This window comes from Falco peregrinus, chromosome 6, assembly GCF_023634155.1.
Source record: "Falco peregrinus isolate bFalPer1 chromosome 6, bFalPer1.pri, whole genome shotgun sequence".
Taxonomy (NCBI): domain Eukaryota; kingdom Metazoa; phylum Chordata; class Aves; order Falconiformes; family Falconidae; genus Falco; species Falco peregrinus.
The window spans coordinates 68,271,402-68,299,106 of NC_073726.1; the positions used below are offsets into that span (position 1 = coordinate 68,271,402).

Below are 27,705 nucleotides of genomic sequence, written 5' to 3' on the forward strand. Positions count from 1 at the left end.
TGTATTCCTCAGAAAATGTGGATCCAAAAATCCTTTGACAACCGGTTATGGGTGGTCTTTTGCAAACCTGTATGCATATTCTGATTGTCGTTTGTATAAGCACTATCACAAAAGGGCTGCTCACTGGTGTATCACAGAAGGGCTGCTCACTGGTGTAAAACTCAGGGTGTGTAGGAGCCGTTGCATTTACTATGCAGTTAGGCTGTGTCTCTGTGCTCTGCTATATACTGACATGCTTTTTGGGTCCAATCCTGATGATTTTATTCATATCACCAGCCCTGCTTTTGTTTGCTGAGAGTATACCTGAAAGCATAGTGACTGAAAGTTGTCCCTCGGAGTTATTTTGCAAACGATACCCTCAACTAATGGAACTTGCATCATTTCAAATTAACTTGGAAATCCGATTGCTTTAAATTCATGTAACAGAAAATGAGGAAACACATGAAAGCGCAAAGCTATTAAGGAAACAGTCAGCTGAACACAGGGCTGTGTTGAGTGGTTGCATTTCTGAATCTCAAAAGAACAACTGCGGAAAATACTTCAGCTGTCAGCAGTTCCTCATCGTCCTCCAGATGAGACTGCTGATATAATGAGAGGAGGGGCAATGAAGAAGAAAAAGTGATGTTTGCGCAGAGAAAATTAATCAGCGTTAACATGTGAGCATATAGTTTGTATAATGCTTTTTATTTCCCTGAGGGCTTTGCAAATATATGACCTACAAAGTAGGTAATTGATAGTTTCTGCTTTTTTTCAGGCAGGAAAACTGAGGTAGAAGGATTAAACGATTTCTCCAGAGTAGGTCTGTGTCAGAGTCCCTGGATCTCATACTTTGCTCAGATCACTCATGTTTGGTTTTTGCTCTTACCCCAGGCCGGCAGGCAGCTGGTGTGAAAAGTGAAGGCAAACCTGGGCAGTTTGCAGGCATGATGGGCAGTTTCCAGCCAAAGGATCTGAAGAGAGCTGAGCTCTTGGCTCGTAGTTACCAAGAAGTGAGCTCTCTTACACCCTCTGGGTGCAAAATGATATGAGTGGTGAGGGGGACTTCTGTGAACATTCAAGAATATGGCAGAACAAAAATTGTGGGGTTTATTTTTTGCTTTTGGGAGCGTGGCAGTTTAATGGTGATGGCTTTAGGAAGGGCTGTGGTTCTTTGTTCTTTGTTTAGAACAGCCTTTAGTGGTTTTCTTCTGCTACATCTTGAAAAGGGCTCTGCCTCCCTTTTGCCATTCCTTCTTTAAAACTTAGCAGGTCAGAAACTGTCATTCAGCTTTATTTAGATAAAAGTCCTCAATCAGATGGAGAGAACTCAGTGATCTTTGGTTTTGGGCTTATGCTGGAAGGTGTTTTTCTGTCTCTGTTTCAGGCAATAACCTTTTATTAATATTTATGGATATGACAGAGTGTATGTGTGTCACAGCCTAAAGTCCTAATTTAGTGTTGCTCAGTAATTACCTGGGCAAAATGTCAAGCATTTTATTTTCAATAAAAGTTAAGTAAGAACCCAAGGATTTATGTAAAAATTGTTGTAAATAGAAAGGAACAAGGAATAAGCCTTTTGCTTGATGTCTAGTTATATGGCTGGGCTTTGCCTTCTGGGGATTGATGAGTATTTAGAACAATTCCTCTTCTGTTTGCAGCTGTACCTCGGGGGAGAGGGTTAGAAGCTAAGTCAAAATGGTTGAATGTTGTCTTTAATTGGCTTTAGCAAAACAGAAATATTTGGAGAAAACATATATTGCATTTAGTTGTCATTTGAGGGTTACAAGCATTTATTTGTTTAAATTAGGAATTTTTAATAATAGTATTTACTTTAACCTGAAAAATTTCATAGGAAAACAATTCATTGTCTTTTAGCTTTTAGTTTTAATTTTGTTGTTGTTTTCTTATTCTTAAGAGGGGAAAACTTGTTTTCAGGGGGGCTAGGGGTGTGAAATAAGTATCTTGGGAGTGGTGGACAGGGTACAACTCCGTAGGCCACAGTTTTCCAGAAATGCATCATGATAAATAGCTAGATCAGTGAAAGACTTAAACCACTGTGGGTTTTCCTCTCTTCAAAATGTAAATGTAATTATGCTTACTGTGTATCTGCTAATGCTGCTCAGAACAGCACAGACAGCCTAATTGTTTGAAAATCCAGAACAAGTATGTGCATCCAGTTATTCTGAGCTGTGAGCAATTTGTCTGTACTTAAAAAGGAGCACTAGCTCTTCCTCTGTGTTGCCCTTCACCATGCAGAAACTGGAGGGGCAATGCAAACTCGAGCCATCCAGGAGCTGCCCACCCTACTGACGTATCAGCAGACCTGGGGTTGCTCTCAACTTAAGGGATCGGACCTTTCCTACCAGAGCAGTTTGTATGTTTTCCTCATCTTTCACTGCTACCCTGATAGCAGTGGCTCCTGGCTGGGTGGCTGTATCGTAGCTGGACAACTTAAGCAGTTTTCAAAACCTTATATGAACCAACAAATCAAGCAAAACATTGCTACATGGCTTATTTCCAATATGCTGAAAGCAATAGGCAATCCAGTGGTACCTGCACCATTTTTTTGTTAACTCATTCATGGCAGATATTCCAATGAGTGGGTTGCAGAGTGCACAGTTACTCTTTCCCAGCACAGGCAATTATGAGTTACTGTCATTTTTTTAACCAGCTTCTCATTATATCAAGAGTTGATGTTGCAACCCTAATTGTCAATACTAGATGAGATCACTGCTATATACAGGATGGCATTTGCTTCAGCGTCAATCTCAAAATCCGCAAGACAGCCAGCATGCAGAAAAAAGTGCACTTGTATTTTTCAGGAACTTAACACATCATGTTAAAACTTAAAGCTTTCCCTGTGCCATAGCAAAGCAGGCACGTTATGAATTTTTGCCTTTGCACAGAGCATGTTTCTGATTTTTTGTGCTAATGCATTCGTTCCAATTAGTGCGATTCCATACATTATTAACTTTTGTAATTGGAGGAAAAAACCAAAACCTGTTAGGTAGTGCATTCATCTGTAGTTTTTATGAATCTGAATATCCCTGAGCAGAAGTCCCCATTGCTTTCAAGGCAGCCACTTAAGGATGGGACTTACTGGTGCTTCTGTCTTCTGGGAGCATGTTATGCTCTCAACATTATCTTCATTTTCTTAAAGACTGGTGAATGGACTTAAAGACTTGCGTAATGGGGTGGTGTTGTATTTTCAGTTTTCTTTGCTACCCCTTTCTTTAATGTGATTTGAAGCTACACGTTCACCAGGAGCTGAATTCCTGTTTACCCTTTAGAATTCCTTCAGTATTAGATCAGATCCTGTAAGGGATCATCTGGTTTACAGAAGAAGCTTCTCTTTTCAGTTGGAGTCAAACCCTGACCTCAGTGAAGGCAGCAGTGAAAGTCCCATTGACTCCATGGAGACAGTTTACCTGCTCCCTGAGCTCAGTTTAGCAACATAATTAAGCTTTTTGCCTGCTTTCAAGTTAAATCCACAATTCATTTGGAATTCAGATATGGAATACAAGTTACACCTGTTTCGTTTTCTTAAACATCATTTCAGTGCCTTGCTCTATTGTTGCTGCTCTTGTGAGGGCCATGGAGCAGCTGAAGTTCAGGAGTGAACTGGGTTATATTGCCTGTAATTCAGCCATGGACCTGAAGGCACTGGGAGGGGACTAGGAGGGTATTATGTGATGGAAGTGGGACAGACCTCAGCCCCAACCTGGTCCCTCTTTACCATGAGGGTGCCTGCCTGTTCAAGCTCCAGGGCATCACTACAAGCAGCAAGCAGCGGTCTGCAAAGTAGCTTGTGGCTGGAGGTGAGAAGGTGAGGACCTCGGCTGAGGCAAGCAACTCCCAACTCCCATTCTGATTCCCCATGTACTAAACAGGGATAGTAACTCTGCTTTGCCTTTTGGAAGTGGACAGACAGAGTTCTTGTTAATGCGTGAGAAGTAACTGCTTGTAGAAGGGCTGAAAGCTGCAAGCAGCTGCCTTTCAGGTGCATATCCAGACTTAAGCTCCTAGCTTTTGAGGGCTTGCCCACCCATGTTAATCACTTCAAGAGGGAATCAAAGCATCCATCCTCTGTTAATGCAGGCAAGAAATGCTGAGATGCTAATGCCATACATTTTGGCAAAAGGCAGTAAAGATGTAAGAATAAAAGCTGAAATTATTCTGCAAAGAAAGCTGAAAAAGATTAGCTCATGGCATGTTTGGTCTAGACTGCCGTCTTGTGTTATTTTAACTAAACTTAAAATACGCTTTTGAGAAACGTTGTGTTTTAGCCATGTACAATCAATTCAGGAAGAAGCTAAATTTGTGTGGAGTATGAGCATTAATGGCTATATTGGAAATATTTTTTGGTATTAGGTTAAAGGAAAATCTTCAACAAATTGATTCTGCTCTTGAAAATAATACAGATATGTAAGGAAATTGCCTTTTAAAAATAGTAATTAAGTTAGTGTCATCTTTTGGAAATTATTTACTTGGTCATATTGATTAAAAGAGGAATTCTTATTTACAAGGGAATATGGTGCCCTTAAGAAGATGCCTCATGAAGTTTAATAGAAAACAGTATCATACGCAAAGATTTTGAATATTTGTGATGGAATTGAATGGGAAATTATGTTCCTGCTATAGAATTCTAGAAGTTATTACGGTAATTTAATTATAACTGTAGCATACAAACCCTTCCCCAGTGAAATATGGAAGACTTAGGGAAATTTCTGTGGCATCTCCATGGAATTATGTCAGATCTTTCATTTATAAAATGTTTTCTTTCCATAATGCATATAGTAATCAAGAGCCTGAAAAGTTCTGTATTACCTGTAAATATTTCAAATAGGAATCTGTTGGAAGTGAAATCTTGGACTCAAACACTCTAATGAAGCGGGTTCGTTTATCACGTGATTTACTAGAAGGAAGGGAAGGAAAATGTGTCCAAATGTTTAATAGCCATTCAAAGGTTAGCGAAATCATTCATTTCTAGTCCATATTTTCTCTCTAATAAGGAAAATAAGAGTTCCTGCATTTTCTGTAATTACACCAGGTTCTGACTAGAGGACCACATTGCTAGTGGAGGTAAATCATTTTGATGACTTAGCCGATCATGTCTGAGTGTCTTTAATATAGGCCTGCACAGCTTTTAATTTAGAGCCAAGGACAAAGTCTAACACTAACTCACAATGTACGTTTGCCAATCAGATGTATTCTGCCAGTGTGTATGATTCTCTGTGTTAGAACTTGAAGACCTTATTCCAGGAAAAGGCTTCTTAATTCTGGTGAAATTTGACATTTTATTCAGCAGACTCAGTAGTAAGGTAAGTACGCTGCCAGTTCCTTAGCTGCCACACTGATGTTTCTGAGCTGTTAGGCTTGGTTTTTCCCATGGCATTTATTTTGTATGCTAAATATTATACCTTGATGGTGGACCCTGAAGTCTTTTAACATCTCTAGTAACCAAGAAAAAAAAAACACCCTAATTCCATGTCATCATTACTGGGAGACCCGCAATTTAAACAACACGTTTTCCTTTGTCCCCAAAACTCCAGACCAGTGATGATGCAGAGATGCATAGAGAATGCTGCTGGCTGCCCACGTGTGACAGAGACACAGACTGCACCCTCCTTGCCTTTGGACATTTAGTCCAAAAATGAGACCACTCCAGCAGGTTTTTCCCTTGTGGTCCTAACTGGTTGAGAAAGCTTTCATACAACATTTTCCCATGGAAAATATGACATTTTAGTTAAAACTTTTTGCCAAGGTGTGCTGAGTACAATGAAACTTTAGATAAAAAGGTTGGAAACAAAATACTTCTCCAACCTAAGATGGAGTTTATGGTCAAAAGGACATGGACAACAGAAATGGACAGTTGGATGGATGTAGCCCAGAACTGCCTCTTCGGGCAGGATATTCATCTGATTGTTGGGACATCAAGGTCCATCTGCCACACACCAGCATTTTTCCAGCATCGTTAATGCTGATCTACACCCTGCTGGATCACTTGGTGGTGGCAGTTTGATCCAGACCTGATCTAGGCCAATGCTTGCACTCCTGTCAAATCAGCCAGCCTGTAACTTGCTGAATTTAGGCTAGCCTTGTACCAGCTGCGAGAGAAAATCTTGATCCAGCAATAAGCTTGGCAGTACAAAATAAACTTCTCAGAATTCCTGGAATACATTTGGACCAGTGGAGTGTAGTTGTTCCAGATCAGCAGTTGGGCTTTGAAGGCTGGAGAATTCTGGGGACCCCAAACTCAGAGCCCTACATGTGCACTCACTCACTGCATCCCCAGCTCTCAGCCTGACCTGGCTCAGTGGTTTGACTACAGGTTGCAGGGAGTGCTCTCACTTCCGAGTTACGGCTTCTCTGGGTGACCCAAGGCAAGCTAGCATATATATATACAAATACACCATTTTTCCAGACAAAAACATTTTTTAAAAAGTCCAGATTTTATCCTGGCCCCAAACAGCTGTAGCCTTGGAAAACCTGACATTTCCCATAAAAATCTTTGCCACCCTTCCAGCACTGCTCATCGCTGGAGCTGCATGCCTGAGAATGCTTTTTGGGGCAGAAAGAACTGCCATGGCCATGCTTGTTTTTGCCAGCCCTCCTTTCTGCATCTGACTGCTGTGTAGTGAGGCAGGAGCAGCCCACAGGGCATGCCAAGCATGCTTTTTGCAATCAATTACTCCCCATTAGAGAAGTGTGAGCAGAGCCAATGAGTTTAACAGGGGTGATCTGCCTTTTTCCTCTGCAGCAACAGCCCTGCCTGCAAGCTGCATTTCAGCTGACTTTGGCTCTGCCTCTCACTGTGTTTCCTCAGCTCAGGCTGCAGAGCTGGAGCAGCTTGGACTGGGAGCGCGAAAAGCATGTCGTGCCAGGTAACATACATGTGGGACTGGGGCTAGGAAGCTTGTGGCAAACTACAAAACCGAGAGAATCAAAAGTTTGTGTTCAACATTTGGACCTGGCAGCAGATACCGTCTTTCTTGAGGCTGCGCTCCCTGCTCTCTGAAGGGCAGCAGCAGCAGCAGAGTATGGGCTCAGTTTTAAGTCATGCACTCAAGGGTTAAGCTTGCTTCAGAGCAGTTTGAAAGTGAGGGTTAGTTTTTATGGAGGGAAAGGGAGTCATCTTAAATAAGTGCTGGAAATCAAGAAGGAGATTTGCAGCCCAGAAGGAGCCTCTGGGGTGAAATGTCAAAGCCAAGTGCATTTTCTAGTCTCAGTATAGTTTTGGGATAATCCCTTTTGTTGCATTAGCAGCCCCTGAACCGGGCAGTATTTCTTCCATGCTTTGACAGGCTGCTTATAGGCAACTCTTTTCCTAACTGATATGTATGTATGTATGTATGTATCTGGATTCTTATCTAGATTGAGCTCTAAAATCTGGAATAACTGCTTTGATGAAATCAGTGGATTTACTCCACATTTACATCTGTGTAGTTGAGATTAAAACAGTTTTTAAAAAGACCCAACTACTTCACAAGATCTGACATCCCTAAAATAACTGCAAAGAAGCCCGAGGAAGGCATGTTTTCAGCATAGTGTCTCCCACCCTTTTTAACTCCTGAGCTTACAGTCCTACCGGGGTGAGTTAGAAAAGGCTGGGTGTGAAGTGCTGGTGTCCAGGCAGGTTCCCTCTCGTGCAGTGCCTCTGAACTCTGCCCACGTGCTCCTCCATGGAGTGGAAAGTGGAAACTTACGCTGTGCAAAGTTGCAACTCAGAAAATACAGTAAGATGCATGACTAGAACATGCCTTGGTTTTCAGGAGCTTTCTGCAGGAGTAGGTCTCCAGGCAGTTTCTGGAGGAGGTAAGATGGTTTCCAATGCAGGCAGGTCGCTGTAGCAGAGCATCCTGATAATCTTGGGCTGCGGCACTAACTACATATGTCTTTGATTACATGTCATTGCCAAGAACCAAATGCAGCAAAACAATTCCTGACTTTACTAAAAAGTGAGTAACCTGATCCACAGAGGGAGAGAGGAGCTGTGTGTAAACATTGTCAAGTAACAGCCTTGCCTTGGGAAAGGAGCCATAATGGCCAAAGGAGGGGTTGAATTTGTGATCTAATTAGTGAGGAAGTGTTTGCAAATATTAAGTATCTGCTCTTTTGGCTCTTGTTTTAATCGGGCAATATATGCAGTGTACCACGGGAAATGGGGTCTGTGTGCCACCTCATTCCCATCTGCTTGTGCCTCCTCTCACTTCGCTTTGCAGGTGGAATATTAACAAATCATGGAAATTATAGATGACAGTCTGTCATTGTGCACCCCTCTGCATGCGATCTGCTAGGAACATGTGGCAATGGCACAGGGGGTTTGCCTGCCAGGTGCAGTCCTGCCCTCACTGCAATTTAGGACATGCCTAAGGTACCACTTTAGTACCACAAGTGTCTGAAACATGAGAAATCATGAAACCATTGGCCTGTTGGTCTGTTTGCTGAGCTCTCCTGCAGCTTTGTTGAATTTCTGAAGCCACAGGTTCACCTGTAATGAGTGTGCTCATTGTGAGCCCGTGGAAAAACTATTACCATGTTAAACCTGTCAGGCTGTTCCTCAGGTCCTGCTTCACATCTGACCCCAGGGATGAAGCTGGCATGGACTTTTCACAGTGGGGAACAGTTGCTATAGCAAGCTGTTTCTTATCCTACAGAAGAGGAAAAAAAAAGCTTAGCAGTTTTACAGTAATCCAGTAGGAAATGGATTTAAAAAATAAGTGGGTTAGGGGGTTTACTTGTTTCCCATTGTTTTGGTTTTGCTACAAAGTATTTCAGAAAAGTGCTTGCTTGACAGAGGGTGACAATGCCAAGAGAAAAGCCCTTTTGGGAGAAATGTTCCCTTCCCTTCCCCTCCCTAGGAAATGCTAGGGTTAACAAAAAAACCAAAGGAACCCTGAACCCACAACCCTATAGATAAATATGCAGATAGCTTTGGAGATGTCTGGAATGCAGTACTTAAGAGTAAGTTTTTCAAGTGGCAAACAGGTCTTTGATGAAAGGTCCTTTTGAGACATTTTCATTCTTTTCTGTAAATGTGTGTGAGTAGAAGTTGATTTCCTGGCCAGCCAGTGCTAACGTTTGATATGGAGTCAAGTCCCCCTTCACGTTTGATATGGAGTCAAGTCCCCCTTCACACTGAGAAGAAAAACTCATGTATTCGAAATGTTCTCTGTGTTTGTAGGTGATGGCAGGGTCATGGGAGAGTTAGCCACATGGGAAATGTCATAGAATCACCTGGCAAGTTACTTTAATTGGATAATTGCAGTCTCACCTGTATGGGCTCTTTCCACCATGGTATCACTGCTTGGGCAGCTGCTGACTTGCTAAAACTCAGGGCAACTTCGAATGGCTCATCTGAAGCCTGGTGAGGTGGGGGACAAGCGAAATGGGATGAATTTGCATCTTGTGGGTGAATCATTGCAGGGGGTCTCTCCAGGTCCAGTGACTGTCAGGGCTTGTTGCTGCTGCAGCAGCTCCATGCTTGGTGCTTTACTGGTTCAGAACATCATGGTCGCTCTACTAAAGCTAGTTTCTGTACCAGGAATGTTGAATCTAGTGTGAAACAAGTGTGTTGTAAGGTATGAGGGATTATGTGGTTTTGGGACTACGAATAAAACCAGTATTGTAATTATGTTTTTGTGACAGATGCTTAATACATTGGTGTGAATACTTTTTTTTTTTTTTTAGAGTGGACCATAGAATCTGGAGGAGGGATCTCACTGTGCCCTGATTTTGTGTTAATAATTTGGCCTTAAGGTGTAAATGTAAAAAGAGATGCAAAAATTGCTAAGGATAATAGCTTTGGGGATGTTGCAGGGAGTTGTTTTGCAAACAATTAATGGCATGAAATCGCGAATAAATATGCTTTCCTGGTGACAGTGGACATGTGAGCACTTTCAGTGCTTCTGGGAGTCTTTGGCCTGCAAAAGACCTGTAGCCAGGAATGCAACATCTGCCCTCAGCCAAAGGATGGGCTTGAAATGACCATGTCATTAAAAAAGCCATGCAAAAAGATGCGGCTCCACCCGACTTCTGCACCAAAAGGTCCCTAACAAGATAATGTGGATGTGTTCTCCACACCCTTTCCTTGGTGATCTGGCAGGAAATTGTCTGAGGTTTTAAACCAAACTTATGAGGTTCTGAAAATAAAAATAATCACCTACTTCATGCTTTCTGATTCTTTTCCTTTCTCTTGGGTTCCTGTGCGCTTCATAGCACAGGTACATTGACTATAGGCTGGTTAGGCTGTAATTGTGGCACAACTACAACTCAGTCCTAATGTTGTCACAGTTATCTCTATTTCGTTAAAGTGTAAATCATGCTTCAACCCTGCCCTCTTTAATATCATTCCTTTAGCCTTACCTGTAGCATCTTTGCAGTTTGGGATTCTAGTATGTTCGCTACGCAGTCCCCTTCCAGCAGCCGTTTGGGAACCCGCTCCGCTCTGTACAGTGCTGAATCCTGTAGTCTTGCTGCCTTGCTGAGTGTGGAGGTAGAGCCTGCTTTTGGGTTACTTACCTGTTCATCTCTCAGGGAGTCCTGTGGCCTTTTCAGCAAGATACCTTGGTTTCCATTGAGTGCTCTCCCCTGTGTGGTGGGTAGAGCCCTGGACTGTGTTTGCTAACCCCTGTCAGCAGAGGAAATAACTTTACAGCCATGTCAGGTTCCTGCTCTGTAAGGGTAAAATCGCAGCAGACCTCCTTTGCAAAGTGCTTTGGGAGCCCCTGACTGCCATGCAGAGCTGGGCGCTGCTGCGTTACCTGCACTGTGTCGTTGCCAGTGCAGCTGGGATGGGAGCTGCAGCCTGAGATGAGCCCTTACTCCTCTGTAGCACCCAGCATCTCTCTGTATCTGTCATGGCAATACACTGCAGATGTTCGAGAATAACCCCTGGAAACAGCACCTTTCCAGTGGCTGGGTAAGCTGTAACGCGGTGCTGGCTTGTGCCTTGGACAAGTAGACTGAGTGCTGCTGCTAAGGCAGAAATTTCCAACAGCTGGGGCAGGGATTGACATAAATACCAAGACACTGACGTTTGCATTTTTTGTTTTCTGGACGCATTCACAATTCTGTTAGAAAAGGCCTGTTCTTGAATATATGAAGGTGTAGGGAAATTCCTTTGAAAATGGCCTTGTGCTAAAGCAATTAAATAATGTTTATGTCAGATAATTAATTCCAAGGGAAGGATGAAATTGCTGAAAGGCAAAATAACAGAGTGAAAACCGTCTGCAGGTTTTTGAGACATTTCTTATTGGAAAGGAAGGGTTTAGTACCAAGATTAGCTTTTCAGAGGTTTTAGAAGTAGGGTTCAATAGCTATAAAGGCTGGATTGTTTGGCACAAGCATCTCAGTCTGTAGCTCTAAATGTCTGCTTGAAGTTAATGTAGGTGCAATAAACATATGCGTGCAAAAGAATTTGTGGAAAAAACCAGTGCAAGTTCCATAGGAAATGCATTGCAGCAAAATGCAAGCAGAGTTAAGTGAAAAAAAATAATTGATACCCACTTCTGAAAAATGGGAGAACTCTAAAACAGTAATGGGAAGTTTTGAATGATCACAGATCTGATGATGTTTCTGGATTTGCCCCCTAGTCTATACCTCTCTGTGTTCTATATGGCACCTGTGCTGTGCCAGAGACAGCACCACTGCCTGCTGTTGGTCAGTATGTACAACAGAGGCACTTTTCTCCTTAGTAAAAGCAAGATTTATTGTCTCTCACCATCCTTAGGAAGCCCAGGCAGTAGCAGTGTTCCTAGCCCTCCAAGAGGGCAGAGAAATTGCCAGGAAGCACGCTCACAGCTCCTTGAAGATAAGAATTTTTTCTTTTTCTGATTTCCAGATTCACTTTTGCCATATGACATGTTTCCTTGCAAGGTCACCTCTGACAGGGGAATTGAGTTCTTAGCTTTTTTCACCTTATAACGGTCTCACCAAGAAGTTGCCCGGCTTTCTCAGTACAGACCAGGAAAGCTTGCAGACCTCCAGCTGAAACATGTGGAGATGCAATGAGCTGTCTGCCTCCAGCCTGCATGCACTGAAGTGTGGGATTCAGCTGGTGTTCAGGGTGTGCCAGTGTCTGCTCTTTTGCCTCTGTGTATTCGTGGTCCCCATGTGTTATTCCAGACCCTTCTGCCCCTTTTTTCTTCAGCGGGAGCTGCCTGGACTAAGCTTTTAAGTCTTAAAACTAAATCAGGTGCTGAGTAACTGCATTGGAGAGTTACAGATAAACTAGTGAAATTCCTTGAGCAATAGGAATTGAAATTCCTCTTAAAAAATGCCAAGTAGCATTAGTTGCATGCTAAGTACAGCAACTGAAAACTCCATGTCCAACTCAGAGGGACATCACTGGAAGAATTAACATAACACCTGAAGTAAGGTAGACAATTAGTGAATTGATTTAAGGTTATACAGGAGTAAGACTTCAGTTCAAAATGCAGGTCACTTCACAGAAAATGCCTCAGTAGTTATGCGTGGAGAGCCATGGAAGTATTGGGAGGCTGGGCACTGAAGAAGACCGTTTGTGGCTTCATGGAAGGGCAGTGAAGAAGCTCTGCTAGAGTATCTCACGTGTTCTGGACTGGGCATTAGAAAGGGAAGGGCTGGCCCTGATGGCTGTGCAAGACCAGGACAGGGACTTCTGACTTTTGATGTGGCCTCTGCCACCCACTCCAGCTGCGGCATTTACTACAACACTCACTCTTCCACCTCAGCTTCACAATTTGTAAAACTAGAATCAACAGTGGCCACCACTGGAGTTATTTAGACACTTCCCTGTGTTAAAATGCTTTTCACTTCCACACTGCTCTGTTAAGTGCCTAGTATTACTGTTATTACATGATGCTTTCTCAGCTTGCTGTTCAGAAAAGCAGCTGCCTTCTGTGGGCTGGTGTAAGCTACCATTATGCTGGGTGGTATTATGTACACTACTGTACTTTTGGCATCCGCATCTATCATTTAGATTAATTTGGAAATTGTGTAGTGACTTGAGAAAAACTGCTGTTGAATTGGAGTTTTTTAGCCTGGAAAATATAATTAGTCCAAAACCTCTATAATTGTGTAATAAATGCAATACTGAATGGTCTTGCATATAAACTGGAATACTAGAATATAACTTTTGGTACCTTTTCCATTTCCTCTTTTTCCAGTATGGGATACTGCATCCTTTTTGTCCACGGTCTAAAAAAGCTGTCGACATGGTTAAGTAAGTGGAGAATTACTGTTCTGACCCTCTTTGCTTTACTGCTGCTGCTCTTCTCTTGGAAGACCGTGAAACAGAATGAAATCTGGCTGTCACGAGAATCCCTTTTCAGGTATAAGTGACCACAGGAGAATATTTGCATTTTTGTATTGTTTTAAGTAAGTTGATTACATGGAATAGATTTCTTTAGCACAAGTCCTGTTATTGATGCATTGCTATGATTGACATTTTGATTATTATAAAATAACAGGTACTTTCTGTTTTCAGGCAACTGTGCAAAAACTGGTGTCAGCACTTTATATGCTTATACACAAACTTTGGTTCTGGCAATCACATTTTTAAGACATGCTGGTTTTAAATAACTTCAGTTCTGTAGATTTACCAATAATGTAACAGTTTTCTTTTCAAAGACAGCAAAAGTTTGTTGCAAACCTCCAGAACACCATAGTAACGCAATCGAGTATATTGGCATTTCTTTAGTGATGTTCTTAAAGACTAAAATGAAATGCCATAAAGTGCCAAACTTAATGTACCATATTTCATTTTATTTGATTACTCTTTGCCAAACAGCTTTCTTTATAACCTCATTTATGTATTTTTTTGCACTGAAACACTGTTTTATTTTGTGTTTTCCTAGCAAATGTATTGCATTTGCCTCCAGCTGCTTTTAGCAGTTGTCTAATTGTGAAGTAATTGCAGAAATGCAGGTGATGTGTGCGTGGGTTGCTTAGCTTTACTTTCTAACTTATTGGCCAGAGCAAAGTTTTATTTACGCGGCACTAAAGAGTATTGAATTATTTTTTATGTGCACCCTTCAGTCTTCAGGAAATACTATTGAAGTGGTTGGAGCTCTGTTAGTCGGATTTTTTTCAAAAGAATCTGGAATGAGGGTTTCTTCGCCCCAGCATGATTCATTGCCCGTCTCCCTGCAATGCTGTTTGCTGTTCAAACAATAGCAGCTATGGTGACTGGTCTGGGCTCGCACGTGATCCCCATGATGTGCACCTCCAGTCCAAACCCTTCTAGCTAATGTTGGATGCTTGGAGGAAAGCTGGACACCTTTCCAAGTTGGATGACTCTCTTGTTGAAAGGGGGGTGGGAAGATGGGAATTCCATATGCCGTGTTGCAGGCATCATCTGGTATCGTGTTATGTACAGTTGTGGTCACTCGTGTTTAAGAACTATGAAGTTGAATGGGAGCGGATGACAGGAGGGCATCTCCTAACAAGGAGCATTCTTGGGATGTTATGGGGTGCCAGGGGTTCTGCTGCAGTAGAGGAGTATAAGGTTACGTCTGCTTAGTTGGATGCAAATAGACTTCTGTCCATCCTACCTCCATTCAAAGCAGTGTGACCATCTACAAGCCAGCTCAAATTCAGAAACCATGCCACTGCTTCAATGCAGTACTGAGCTGGAGCTAATACACCTTGCCTCACGGTAGGGATTTGGTGTTGCCAGGGGAGTATGTAGGGATTGGTAGCTTGGGTTGAGCTGGCTTGTTCTTCAGCTCAGGTCTTCTGGGGACAATTCCAGGAGATAGATCTGCCCTGGGCTTTTAAGGAGAAGGCAAGAATATAGGTATGCTCCTGCTGGGTCACCTCATATCATGGCCTGCCCCTGAGAGCAGTCAGCAGCAGCAGAGTAAAAAAGCAATGTGAGAATAGGGCCAGCAATAGTGATGGTTCTCTCCAGTCCTTTCCCAGCTTGCAGTAATCTACAGTTTAAAGACTTCCTGAGTCAGGAGTTACTTGCTATTTTTGTTTTAACAGCCACTGATGGACTTTTCTTCCACTAATGTCTCTGACTGTTTTTTCAAATCTATTTATAGTTTTGGCTTCTACAGCATCCTGTGCGCGGGGCTCTGTCATTAAATTACACAGTCTGCACACTAAGATTTCCCTTCTGAGTGCTGTGAGCCTTCTGCCTGATCATCTTGTTTGTGTCTCCTAGTTCTGGTGTGCTGAATGAGTAGTGAGTAACAATCAGCTCATCACTTGTCCTCTGCCTTCCATGCCTTTACCTCCATGCCTTCACCCAAGGCTGTCCCCTTCATGCTGGAGTCTGCTAGTTTTGAACTTGCCTCACATGGAAGTTGTTCTGCATTTCTGATCCTGCTTGTCAGTCTTTGCTGGAGACCAGAATCACCTTTCAAGCGATATGTGCAGCACAGTGATGTAGGTCTGCTTTCTGTTTTTTGTTCTCGTCTATTAATTCCTGACCTTCCACTTGCCTTATGTGACCTCTCCTGAGCACTGGTTATATTTTCACAGCACTGTCCACACAAACTCAGAGATACCTCTTGTGAGTGGAGGTGTCTGATACTTAGACATCAATCTGTATGCCAATTTATGCAGATTTAGAGTGTGTGTGCACACACTCTCTGGTACTTGTGCCTGTACCAGAATTGCATTTCATCTGCCATCTTCTTGCCCAGGCTTTGATACAGTGAGATCCTCCTGCAACAATCTGTAGTTAGCTTTAATTCCTGCAGTGTGATTCACATCAGTGAAATCAGCAAATGTGTCACATCCCTGTTTGTTCCCTTTTCAAGATCCTTTGTGAACGTGTGAAGCAGCTGAGATGCCACTGCATGTCTCTAGGGAACCCTGCTTGCAGTCTTCTCCAGTTGTAAAAACTGTTCAGGTACTTGTGCTCTCTGCTTGCTGTCCTTCAACGAGGTATTGATACAGGAGCGAACCTTCCCTCATACTGCACGATGCCTTTAAGAAATTGGAAGTCTTTAGTGAGGGATTTTATCAAAACCCTTTTTGAACATTTAAGTATACAACAGTGATGTATGTGATTCTGTCTGACTGGGCTATATTTGGATTTTCATAAAAGCTTTCCATAGCTTCAGTACTATGTACCTGTTGATTCTATCAAAGAATGACAGATCTGCCCAGCTGACTTCTTTCTGCAAAATACAAGCTTAGTTCTTCTCTGTTGAATTGTAGTTATCCAGAAGTTTGCTAGAACTAGTTTTTATTATGGCTTTCCCCAAGTTACCTAGAGTGGAAATCAGACTTGCTCATCTGTTGCCCCCCAGATCCCCTCCCTGGAGCCAAATGACATAAAGTTCATCACCTGCCATTGCTCTAGTGCCGGCCTGATTTAAATGATAGGCTATGTACCACAGCTAATAGCAGCATCACATTTGATTTCCTTTGGATGCATACTCCCAGGCCCAATGGATTTATAACTGTTCTTGGTGTTGATTTCTTTTAAGGTCTCTTCTACTGCCACTTCAGCTTGAGACAGTGCTTTGGACTTGCCCCTGTAAGGAAGGGCTCCTGTGTGTCAACCTCCCTCAGTTCCACTGTAGTGAGCACTGATGCAGATAATCCATTTAGCTTTTCTGCTGTGGCCTTTTCTTTTTCAAGTGCTACTTTTAGACCTCCATCATCTATTTGCCTTAGGGGATCTTTGGCAGGTTTCCTATATCTGATGTATTCCATTATTAGCTTTGATGGCTTTAGCAAGTTTTTCCTTAAATCTCTTTTGGTCTGCCTAATTATGGTTTATGTTTAACTTGCTGAAGCTTATCCTCTTTACTTTTTTCCTTTTGTAGCTGTGACGTTCACTTTTTAAAGGGTGTTTTTCATTTCTTATAGCTTTCTTTACTGTGCTGTTTAACTATATTAGCCTTTTTGTTGTCTTTTTAAAATCTTCTTTGATAGGTGTTATACATCTCTCATGAGTCTGTAATATGGTAGGACTGTTCTTGTTGTTGGGAAGGAAATGCAAAAGAAGAATGGTATAACAAGAAGATAACGTCATTCCAGGAGTGGGAGATCTCCTCTTTGGGGCAGGAGGAGGAGGCTGTATATAGGCAGATGAGGAGAGGGAGGAGAAGTGGATGGAGGCATGTGCTCCAGCAACAAATTAGAAAGGACAGAGCAGGAGGAGGAGATAAGAAACAGTAAAGAATATGAGGGAAAATAAAAAGGAAACAGAGCAGATCTATAGATGTGGGAAAGGAGACATAAATCAACCTACTTGGTAGTCTCTGTGTGTGTTGAATTGTTTTTTTAAAGTATGTGCTGAGAGAATCTTTACTCCCTTTCCTAGTTCTTCATTCTTCTTTCTCCAGTTGCTGCTTTAATAATTACTGCTTTTTTCCTCCTTACTTTTTTATTCCCCTTCACCTCTACTTTCCATTCCTTCATTTGCTTGGATGTGGTTCTTCAGGGTCGATCTGTCTTGATTCCTTTGGCTGAGACTTGTTCTTTTATACATGCCTTCTCTACACTGGTCCAGGAAACGTTCGTATACTCACTATGTTACCAGTTTTGTGCTTGTACCCCATATTGTCTCATTCTTAAGGCTTACCCTGCTTTGACATTGTGCAGCAGCACTGTTGCCATCTCTGGGCCATCCTGACTCTCAGTCTCCAGCCCAGGGGCCAAGTTTTCTGCATCCTACTGGGTCCTGGCTGAAAGGAGCAGTGTGGGGGAGGATGCTGCTGTCTGAGGAAATGATGCATCTCCGCATAGGTGCACTAGCATATGTGCAAGGACTAAATGAGAAGCAAATGAGCTACAAGTATAAGAAGTGGCCAAATATATAGAGGTCTAGCTGTTTGAAGTGTATTATTCCAACAGATCTCTAGAAGCCCCGGGCAGTTTGTCTTACTGTATTGGCAGGTGGGCAGGAAGGGCTTATTTGTTAAATATTTAAGGAACTACCCTATAGAGCAAATGCATAGGCCAGGAGGTCAGGCTCCACAGGCTCCAGCTGTGGTCAGTGTTGATGTCTGAAGCCAGAGAGGAGGTGGTGAGGGCTGTGGGCTAACCTCTGCATCTGCTGTACCGACCTAGTCAAGGTTTGTCAAGCTGCCACGTTTCCTGTTGCTCCTGGAAAGCACCTGCATATGCTGCCCACGTTTGTGACAGTGCCTGGAAACGCAGTTGTAACCAGCAAAGGAACTGTATGAAAGTGCCACTTTCTTAGTCAGCAGTTTTCCCTCCCAAGCCAAGTCTGCTGACTTAAGTAATTTGCAAAAATCAGCCCAGCCCCAAAGGTGGCATTTACTGCTGTGTTGCTTTGTTACTTCTGAAAGCTAGCTCAGCTGAGGAGAGCAAGTCCTGTTGTGTTTTGTGCATCTTCTACAAAACAGTTTAATATGGCCCAACATTGCTATCTATGAAATCGATACAAGGGTAGGAGGCCAAGGAAAGTGGTTGTTTGTGTCATCTAGAGAATAATTTGCTGTATAGAACCTTTATTGATGATAATGATTCCCAAAGCAGAGGAGACCCCATCCATCTCCCAGGGCTCCTGCTGAGGCAGGAGTGGCCTCATTTCCTTGTGAACTGAGCACTTTTCATATGGAGATCACAGAAAATCAATGAAGCCGCAGCCCTGCGCCCAGTTACTTTGCAGAGCAGGACATGTATTTAGCAAAACAACAGAGGGGTTCACAGGACGCTTTTCCCAACTGAAGTGGGATTTAGGTAATGCTGGTATTTGAGGTTGGAAAATACCAGTGGTATTTTATTTCTCTGATTTATGGCTAATAGGCTTCTGCCTTTCCAGGGAGAGGAAGTGTTACGTAAAAGGGTTTGCCTATTGTTTATTTTCCATTTATGTTGCTTACTGCTGTCATAGAAGTCAAAAAGGAAGGAAATCCTCAAGAGAAGTGACGTCTGATGTTGGTGGGCTAGTTTCTGGCAGGAGCCATATCTGTGCCATAGGTTTTCAGAAGGGCATGTGTGTGCTGCGCTGGGAAAGAGAGAAATCGGAGAGTTTGGAAAACCACATTGGAAAATTAGATTGAAATATTGAGAGACTGGGGGCTTGCAGGAAGCAGAAATGGAAGAACATTGTGTTCTGCTTTGTTATTTATACTCCACCCTTTCCTGCTTGGCTTGCATTATGGACATTATTGTTTCCTCAGTCAACGAGCAAACAATGTTCTCAGCTGGTCAAGAAGCAATTAGCAGGAGTGTTTGCCTATACTCTCCTAAAAAATCCCCTCCATGCCCAGCACTGTTTGCTACTACCTCCCACAGGGCAGAGACTCCAAGCAGCCTCAGTCATTGCCTTGTGCATTTGCAAAATGAAATCCGTCCTCCCCACCCATGTGAGGAGAATAAATAGGTCAGGGAGTGTGAGCAGTGTGATGCAGAAGAGAGCATCGCAAGAACCCAAACAGATTTCTGCCTTTCCTGTGTCACCTCCACCTCCAGCAGAAGCACGCAGTTGAAAGAAGCTTTATTAGTGACATTTTAATAAATGGGACTAGCAGGATTAATAATAAATTCTATTTAAAGGGAAACAGTCCAGACTTAAAATATTTAAACATATGTATCTTACTGTTAAAACTGTATTTCATTAGAACTGAAGTAGTTGTGCATATGCAATGTACTCCTCATTGATAACTCAGTTTGCTCTGTTCCAGCAGAGGCTGTAGCAGAACCAGCAACTCATCACATGTAGCTCTGAGAGAGCAGCAGTTTTGAGTGCTTGTGTGTGTCTCTGCCTGTAACGCTGGCGCTGATGTAATGAAACCCTCTCTTGTATAAGAATTAATATTCCAGTAATGCCCAGAGGTTGTAAGTGTGTAGTTAATAGCTCCCAAGGCCAATGGAAATTAACATAGCCATAGCAGTCACACATTACTTGCTGCTGGTGCAGTATATCTTTGTGAAAACTAATACAGAAAAATCATTCTCTTAAGAATAGCATCAATTAACTGATTTAATTCAGCGATTAGTCACAAAATGTCTTATTCGTGTAGTGCTCCCAGTAAGTAATTTGGAAATACCTGATGATTAGGAAGCCAAATGCAAGGTGTGTTTTTAATTTCAGTAGGCAAACTGTGGCTGTGTTGTGCTGAACTCTCTAAGGCAGCCGTGGGCAAATCTTTGGAACCTTTACAAGTAGGCATTAGCGATGCTTGATACCACTGGCTGCAGATAACCAAAAAGATATGATATTTGCCACTACGATTCTCTAGTGCCATTTTCTAATGAAATCCCTGACAAAAGCTTTCTGCAGCTGCGGGTGCATTCTCCCCATGGGAGAGAGTGTGCACCCCACTGTAGGAGCTGTGTGTGACCTGTCTTATGATTAACTTCCAAGCCCACCAAAGCTGAACAGGAGAGACAAGACAAACAAGGCAAAGCAACAAGACTTGGGAGTTTTCTAATCCTTGCTTTTCCTGCCTGAGGTAGGAGAGTCAGAGATGGGGCTGGGGGTGGGGGAGGAAATGAGCAGCTGGCAGGAATCTGCTTGTGAGCAAGAAACAGCGCTTTGTCTGGTTTTATGTGAACAAATTCATCCATCCTTATTTCCCATTACCTCAGAGAGCCCCTATTTATGTGCTGGAAAAGACTCCCCCCATTAAACGGAGCACCGACTTCTCTGGATTCTCACAGGGAAATGTTTCCATAGCATATGTGCTCCTGTGATTTCTTTCTCCCTTTAACCTTGAAACAGCATTTCCTCTAGCTGTGCAAGGTGTACCTTGCTTTCTGTGCTCTCTATTAAGTAAATAAGCATATGCTTGCTCTTCTCCTTTTGTCTTTGTGCCCTCATTATTAATTCCAACTGTTGAGTCCAATCTACACATGGCAGGGGAGAGGTGGGGTGGCTGTGCAGCCACATGGCCTCAGTCATGTGTTATAATGCCAGAGCATACCACTTGCCAGCTAAGGGCGAGAGTCCCGTTAGTCCTCACCTCCTAGCCATACTCCGCTCAGTGCTAAGCAGTGCATTCGTGCTGGCTTGGTACTCAGAGTATGCTATGCATCCCCTCTAGTGGCTGATGCATATGGAAACGATACCTTCTTTCTGGTACCTGCAGCTGACAGATGTAAATCAAAATTTTCGTAAGGAGCTTTGTGACACTCAGGTTTAAGCAGGGAGCCTGTTATGTCTATATTATAGAAAGTACTACATGCTTTGCCTCTAATTATTAGCCTTTTTAGAGCCTTTCAATGTAGTAATTCAGATTTTGAAATACGACAGCATCTGGGCACAGGGAGTGTTGCAGTGTTGGTGCTAGAGGCGCCTGCAGTGAAAGGGGACAGGATAAGTTGAATTGCTGCCACATATTTATGTCTGCCTGGGTTACATGGTGTACCAGTGCGTGAAAGAAGCTTGGGGTTGCAACATAAGTTGTGTTGGCACAAGTAGTGTGCAGGAGGCAACAAGGCACTCAAAATCCAAGCAAACTTTTCAGAAAAAGGGACTGAGAAGGTGGACCTCGGGGAAGGTGGGGTAACCTGGCCACTAACACTGTCCTGCTTCTGTTCCTCTTTGCAGCTCAGGAGTGAAGACCCTGCCCCACAATGCCAAGGTGCACTACAACTATGCCAATTTTCTGAAAGACCAGGGCCGTAACATTGAGGCGATCTACCATTACAAAACTGCTCTCAAGTAAGTCCCTTGAGGGCCTGGAGGGGCTCGCTCTGTGCAGTGCAGCCTGCTGTTAGCTGAGCCCTTCCCTGCTGGGCGTGGGGTGAGTTGCCTGTTCCTCACCCCAGGCTCCTGAGGGCAGCTCAGCTTTTTGGAGGCTGGGAAAGTTCCCTGGCTTGGTGTTTGTCTGTCAGTAAATGAGGTAGCCTGCCTTCCCTTCACCTCCACGCGTGTATATATGTGTGTGTGTGTGCGTGCGCACTTCAATATATGAGATAGAGATGTTACCATAGCTACACATTGAGCAATGAGGTGTCATTTATGCAGCTGAATGTACGCTGGTAAGCGGGAGGTAGTTGTCCTAAATGCATTTTCAGGTTCCTGGGCCATTTATCTTAGCAAATTGTTAATGGTGCATGCCTGGAAAATGCCAGTGCTGTAGCCATCTGAAGCGCAGTAATAACAATAGTACTTACTACTTGTATTGAGGCTTCTGTCCACAGAGCTTTGCATGAACACTAAACTAATCGATCCTGAAAATGCTGCTGTGCAGTAACAACAGGGTTCTGTACAGGGGGAAGCTGACGCAGGAAGGTGAAACGCCTTGTCCATAGATACATGGAAATCTGGGCCCAGGACTGCGCTGTAATACGGGACATCTCCTATGGTATCTCTGAAGGACCTTCCTGACCACGCACGGAAGGGATGACTCCCTGTGAGCAGCATCCCTCCGCTTGCCACTCCTGCTGGAGCTGTTAGTGCAGCTTGGCCAGGGCCTCAGCTGCTCCCCGCTGCCCAGGCAGCGCTTGGTACAGCAAGCAGGTCACCCCAGTTCCCCAAACCTCTCCCCTGATCCTGGAGGTTTGGCAGAAGGGACAAGCCACTCAGGGAAATGAGCGCAGGGAAAAGGGCAGTGGGAAGAGTGGCAAGGCAAAGCAGACATGGAGAGCGCAGATAATGTCTCCAGGAATAAAAGCATATGTGGGAAGGACAGACAAGGTGAGGAGTGGCTCTGATGGACAGCAAGGGCAGAGCTCAGCTCCACAGGGCATGTCAGGAGGTGCAAGAAATGTTCTTTCTCAATATGTGGTGTGGCAGGAAACTCCAGAAATTACATTTCTCTTTTGTCTTCTGGCCAGCTGACGGGGTTATAACAAAGGCTCTCCAAGGGCTCCTAACTCACCCAGGTTAAGCTGAGAGAACAGGATTTCATTGTCACTGAGAAGGGCCTGAACCTGGGTGAAGGTGATTTTTAGCTTTTTTGAGCAGCATCCTGTTCTGCTTTACAATGCTGAGCATTTAGGAAGTAATTTAGAAAACCCTCCATCCTATTTTTTAATGTTTCCAGGAACGGAAAATCTAGCACAACCATCAATAAATCGTACTGAAGGTTAATTACTTTGGCTGTTGAAAATGTCCTTTATTTTTAGTCTGATTTGTTTAACATCAGCTTCCAGTCATTGGATTTGTTTATACCTTTAAGTGCCACACTGAAGATTCCATTACCAGAAGTCTGTTTTCCATAGTGATCAACTTCTTCCTTAACCTGTTGCTTGATACAACCCACTGATGTAGCAGCCACCGTTTTCAGTGTTCTGTGAGGTTTTGCACTCCTTCAGTCATTCTTGTAGCTAGTCTCTGAACTTTCTCCAACTTACCAGAAAAGCCTGTTGCAATTTAAAAAGAGGAGGGACTAAGAAAAATTATCCAAGCCCTGCAGTGTATGTGCTAGTACAGAGAGTAACTGAACTGCTCCTACCAACATTGCCTCTGCTTGTGTAAATGGGATTTGCGGACAAAAGATTTTGCTCTTCTCTAACTCAGCAGCACCCATTTATTATAATTATATTTCTGTCTTCTGCTCTGCAGTATTTCTATTATGAAAGGTTCTGTTTTGAGAACTGATTGCAAACATTTCCTCAACTTTATTAGATTGCATGGTTTGTGCTGGTGTGGTACTCTTTATAGAGCATCCGAAGCCTTGTCAGGGCTTGGAGCCACACAGAACCAACCACGCTTTTCTGTATGTACTTGGTGTCTCAGTGGCACCAGTGCTAGTGCTCTACTTGCTTCAGTAGCTTCAGGATTAGTTGGCACTTTTGAAAAGCAAGGCCTTGTCCCCACCTTGCACATTCACTATCTGACGCGGCCGTGCGGACCAGGAGTTGGGAGTCTCCTGCTGGCTCCATCATTGGGAAGCTGCATTACTTGGTCCTGTCACCTCATCTCTCTGCACTTACACTTCCCTTATTTTTACCCCTTCTTCCCACCCCTGTCACAGGGAAATTATCTGGGGCCTGTGTAATAAGCAATAAAACAGTGTAAGTAGAAAGTATAGCGTGTTCTCCTGTTGAGAATTACATTCCGTGTTTTCCCCTCAGACGTACCCTTCTGAAATGGCTGGGGTTGTGTGCAGGTCTTGCAGCCTCCACTAGGTGCCTACACGTGATGGCTGTGTTGAAGCAGTGGAGAAAGTGATGGATGTGGGACAGGCAACGTGATGGTGGATATAGTGGAAGACTCTAGACTGGTATTACGGATAAGAAGAGAGTTCATGTCCAAGCTGTTTATCCATCCTCACTGACTCCTGCTGTGCAGTTGCTTCTCTGATTGTAGACCGATTACTCTACAATTAGAGAGAAGGATGTAGTAGCTGTAGTGTCCTGACCACGTTTTGATGGTTCAGAGTATTTTTGGCCACTGGGCTGACATGAAAATGGAAGAACAGCTGGGAAGCTGAATTGCTACTCGCTGCGTGAATTTCCTTGTCAGAGAGTAGGCAGACCAGCAGCTCAGGTGCTAACACAACAAGCTTCCCTGCTTTCCCCCAGGTACCCCTCACTGGGTGTCCTCTCTCCAGGTGAGTCCAGGTGGATCTACACTCCACAGATTACAGAAAGTACAAGCTGCTCAACAGGCTTCGTAATCCAGTGGCAGCACCGTTAGAGGTATGGAAGATCAAAGTATCATATCCGCCTAGTGTGCAGTGAGCAGATCAATAAGACAATTAATAAGGAAATGGAGTCAATAAGGATGCAAAATGCCTCTGCCACCACCTGGGAGCTCCTGGGAAGTAGGAGAGGGAGAGCGGCATTGCCTCATGCCAGCTCCGTCTGAGGCACATGGGTGATGCGCTGTTCCAGCTCACTTCTAAAGCTTGTGCCAAATTACAGTGTAGGTCTGCTTGGTCTCTGGTGACTTGAGTTTAACTGTTTGCTAAACAAAAGTGATCCTGTCAGTGTGCAGTCAACGGCTTGAACTGCTGGCAATTACCATTCCACGAACGTAATGATGCATATCCACGTGCCGCTGCTCTGCCAGAAGCGTCGGTTGCCATGTAGCTATTTAGCAAAGCATTGCTCCTGGGGAACAGGCAGGTGAGGTTGTAGCTATAGTGTGGGAAAAGATGTTGAAGTGCACACAGGTTACATAGTGAAATAATAGCAATTGAGACTAAATCCTGGGAAAATTGATCCCTGGTGCTTTAATGGATTGCTCCCATTCCCACTTTCCAAGGCAGGCGGGATCCTCTGCTGGCACATGTTGGTGTATCTCTGTTAACTTCAGGACAGATAGGTGGGGGAGAAGAATGTGTTTTCTCTGACAGTGAAACTGCAGGGCAGGTTTCCAAGGCAAACTTGGCGATTGATCCTGACAGCCACCTGTTGATGCCATTGCAGGTGGTCTGTCAAAAAACTGATTCCTCACCCCAGCCCAGGGGCCAGTGACACAACACCCTGATGGAGCCAGGCTTAGGTAATTAGTGCAATCTAATTATGCTGTCCAAAAGCAGGGGAAATGAAAACGGAAATGAAATGCAAAAATGAAGAACAACACTGGAATTGGAGAGGGGAAGAATGAAAAGAAAAAACATTCTGTGTACGTTGGAAAAGCTCCTCCTGTATGTTGGGTTCCTAAAAGGGGAATGGAGAGCCCTTTGGGGATGCAAGATGAGTTATCCATAAAGCAGCCCCGATGGACAGCTGGTGTTCTACAGTTGTAGCAGTGGCTTATAAACCTTTCAGCTTGCCTTCAGTAAAACAACACAAACACGCTGCTGGATTAGACTGCTTTGCCTGACACACGGTAGTGACCCCAGGAGATACTTGGGGGTTTTTTGGTGTTAAAATAAAGGCCAGAAATACTCTGAGATGTGGGTTGACCATGGCTACTCTGAAAGCTGGCCTTAACATTCTTGCTGCCGCTTCTGCTGCAGATTTGCAGCTGCTGCTAGGAATTTCAGAGACGCCCTGCTCCTGGAGATCAAAGAGAGCTGATCTTATCTGAAATAATATTTGTCTCATCACTCTCAAGCTTGTGAGTGAGAATATGAGGTCATGCAACCTCACGCAAATATGAAGAACAACTCTCATGTGGTAATGAAGATATTTTTGCTATTGTTGATAGCTACCAAGCTTTTGTCCTACTTCTCCCCAGCCTTGTTTGCTTGATGTTGCTGTTGAGACTGTTTTTTCGCTCCTCAGGAACACACATGAGCTGACGTGCAGAGAGAGAAAAACAGTAAAGCCTTAAAACCCATTTGATGAACATTTGTTACAGTTTTAGTAACCTTTCTAACAATGGAAGGGGGAAGGGGGGGATTCACCTTCCCTGCTACAATTGCGTTAATTCAAAATTTTAATTCCCAAAGCAGCATTTTCTTACCATCTGTCTCCGTGTTCATTGCCAGGGCCATGCTAACCATGGATGGTAGATCAATGTGGGCGACAGCAAGTGGGGCTGAAGGAGGTTGCTGGGTTTCTTACTGGCGTTGGGTGAATAAACAGGCTAATAATAGTTCTGTGCTATTCAAGCTACATTTCTGTGTCTGGCAAAAGGTCAACATTAAAAATTCATGTTTGTACTTTTGGATATAAAAACATACAGATTTGCCCTTAGTTAAGAAATGTCAGTAGAGTATTGTGTTTAAGTTAATAGTAGGGGAGAAAGTTGTCTTTGTGTGAAGGCAGATACTTTGACCATTAAATGATACAAAATGATCAAATCATAAATGAATTATTTCTTCATAACTGCTTTTTTCTGGATGAAAGTCACAGAAATGAACTGGGATTAGGGGACTAAAGAAGGAAGAGTGCTGAAAGAAAAAATACAGACAGTAAGGCCAAGGGAGGAGAGAGAGAGACTCAGGCCGTCCCTGCAAGCATCAGGGACTGCACGGCAACCTGGAGCTGCTCTCTGGAGTGCTGCTGTCTCCCAAGGGAGGCATGGGCAAGTGTGTGAACTGACTCTTACTGTCAGTGTAATACCTGATAGTAGAGTCCTGCAGGAAATATCCACCATATATGTAATACTGTGAGTTTATGTACGTAAATGCACTGGTGTGTGTACGTGAGAGTGCACACACATCTGCAGTGTGCCTGCACATCAACAGGTTCATAGTCGCAAGCTCCCCTTGGATTTTCTTTGCCAAATGCAGCTGACCAGAGCAGGAAGGGGACCAGCCTGCCATGCAGAAACCTCCCTTCTCTCTTGTGGTGTCTTCCAGAGAGGAGAGCTTCTGGGCAGCAAGCAGGAACTCTCAGGATGGCTTTCCTTGTGGCTCAGGGAGCTGCTCTGGTGCTCAGCCTTGAGAGGGAGGAGAGAGTGGGCCAGAAGGCAGATGAACCAGTATGAAAATGCTTGGTGCTGTGGCATGTGTAGTCTGGCTCTTGCAGAGCTTGCAAATAATACAGCTTAGGGCATTGCTCACAGCATGGAAACTGGGAATGCTTGTTTGTAGCATCAAGAACTGTCATGAGATCATGCTTATGTATACTTGGTACTCAAAAGCAGGCTAGATGGAGGAGGAGGGAGGAGGAAGCTGTTTAGGTACCATATCCATATCCCTCACCGAGGGAATAAAATTGGTTCATAACATCACTGAAATGGGTAGAAAAGGAGCAAGTGAGGCTGCTCTTTTTCCTCACTCCACTTTAGAAATAAAGCCCTAATGCTGTAAGGGAGACTCAGGTTTCTTGCTAAGCTTTCCCACACACCTTCCCACTGGGTTTTTATATATCTTAAATCAACAGAACTCGGGGTTGTTTAAATTCAGTTAAATTGCACTCTTCGTGCAGTAAAAAAATTGTGTTCATACAGCCCTTTGTGTGCGTGTCTCTGTGTGTGCCTTGAAAATGCCTCTCAGCATGGACTGCAGGTGGCCT

The 27,705-nt window shown here is 43.6% G+C and overlaps 1 protein-coding gene across 2 annotated transcripts in view; it reads left to right on the forward strand.

Annotated features, from left to right (window-relative positions):
• Positions 1-27,705, forward strand: part of TMTC1 (transmembrane O-mannosyltransferase targeting cadherins 1) — a 147,779-nt gene that overhangs the window by 85,166 nt on the left and 34,908 nt on the right. Inside the window, exons 10-11 of one of the 2 annotated variants that reach the window (XM_055808345.1) lie at positions 13,128-13,292; positions 21,449-21,562. In XM_055808345.1, coding sequence (XP_055664320.1) covers positions 13,128-13,292; positions 21,449-21,562 — 279 coding nt within the window. The remainder of the gene's footprint in view (positions 1-13,127; positions 13,293-21,448; positions 21,563-27,705) is intronic. The other variant, XM_055808347.1, reaches the window with a different exon arrangement.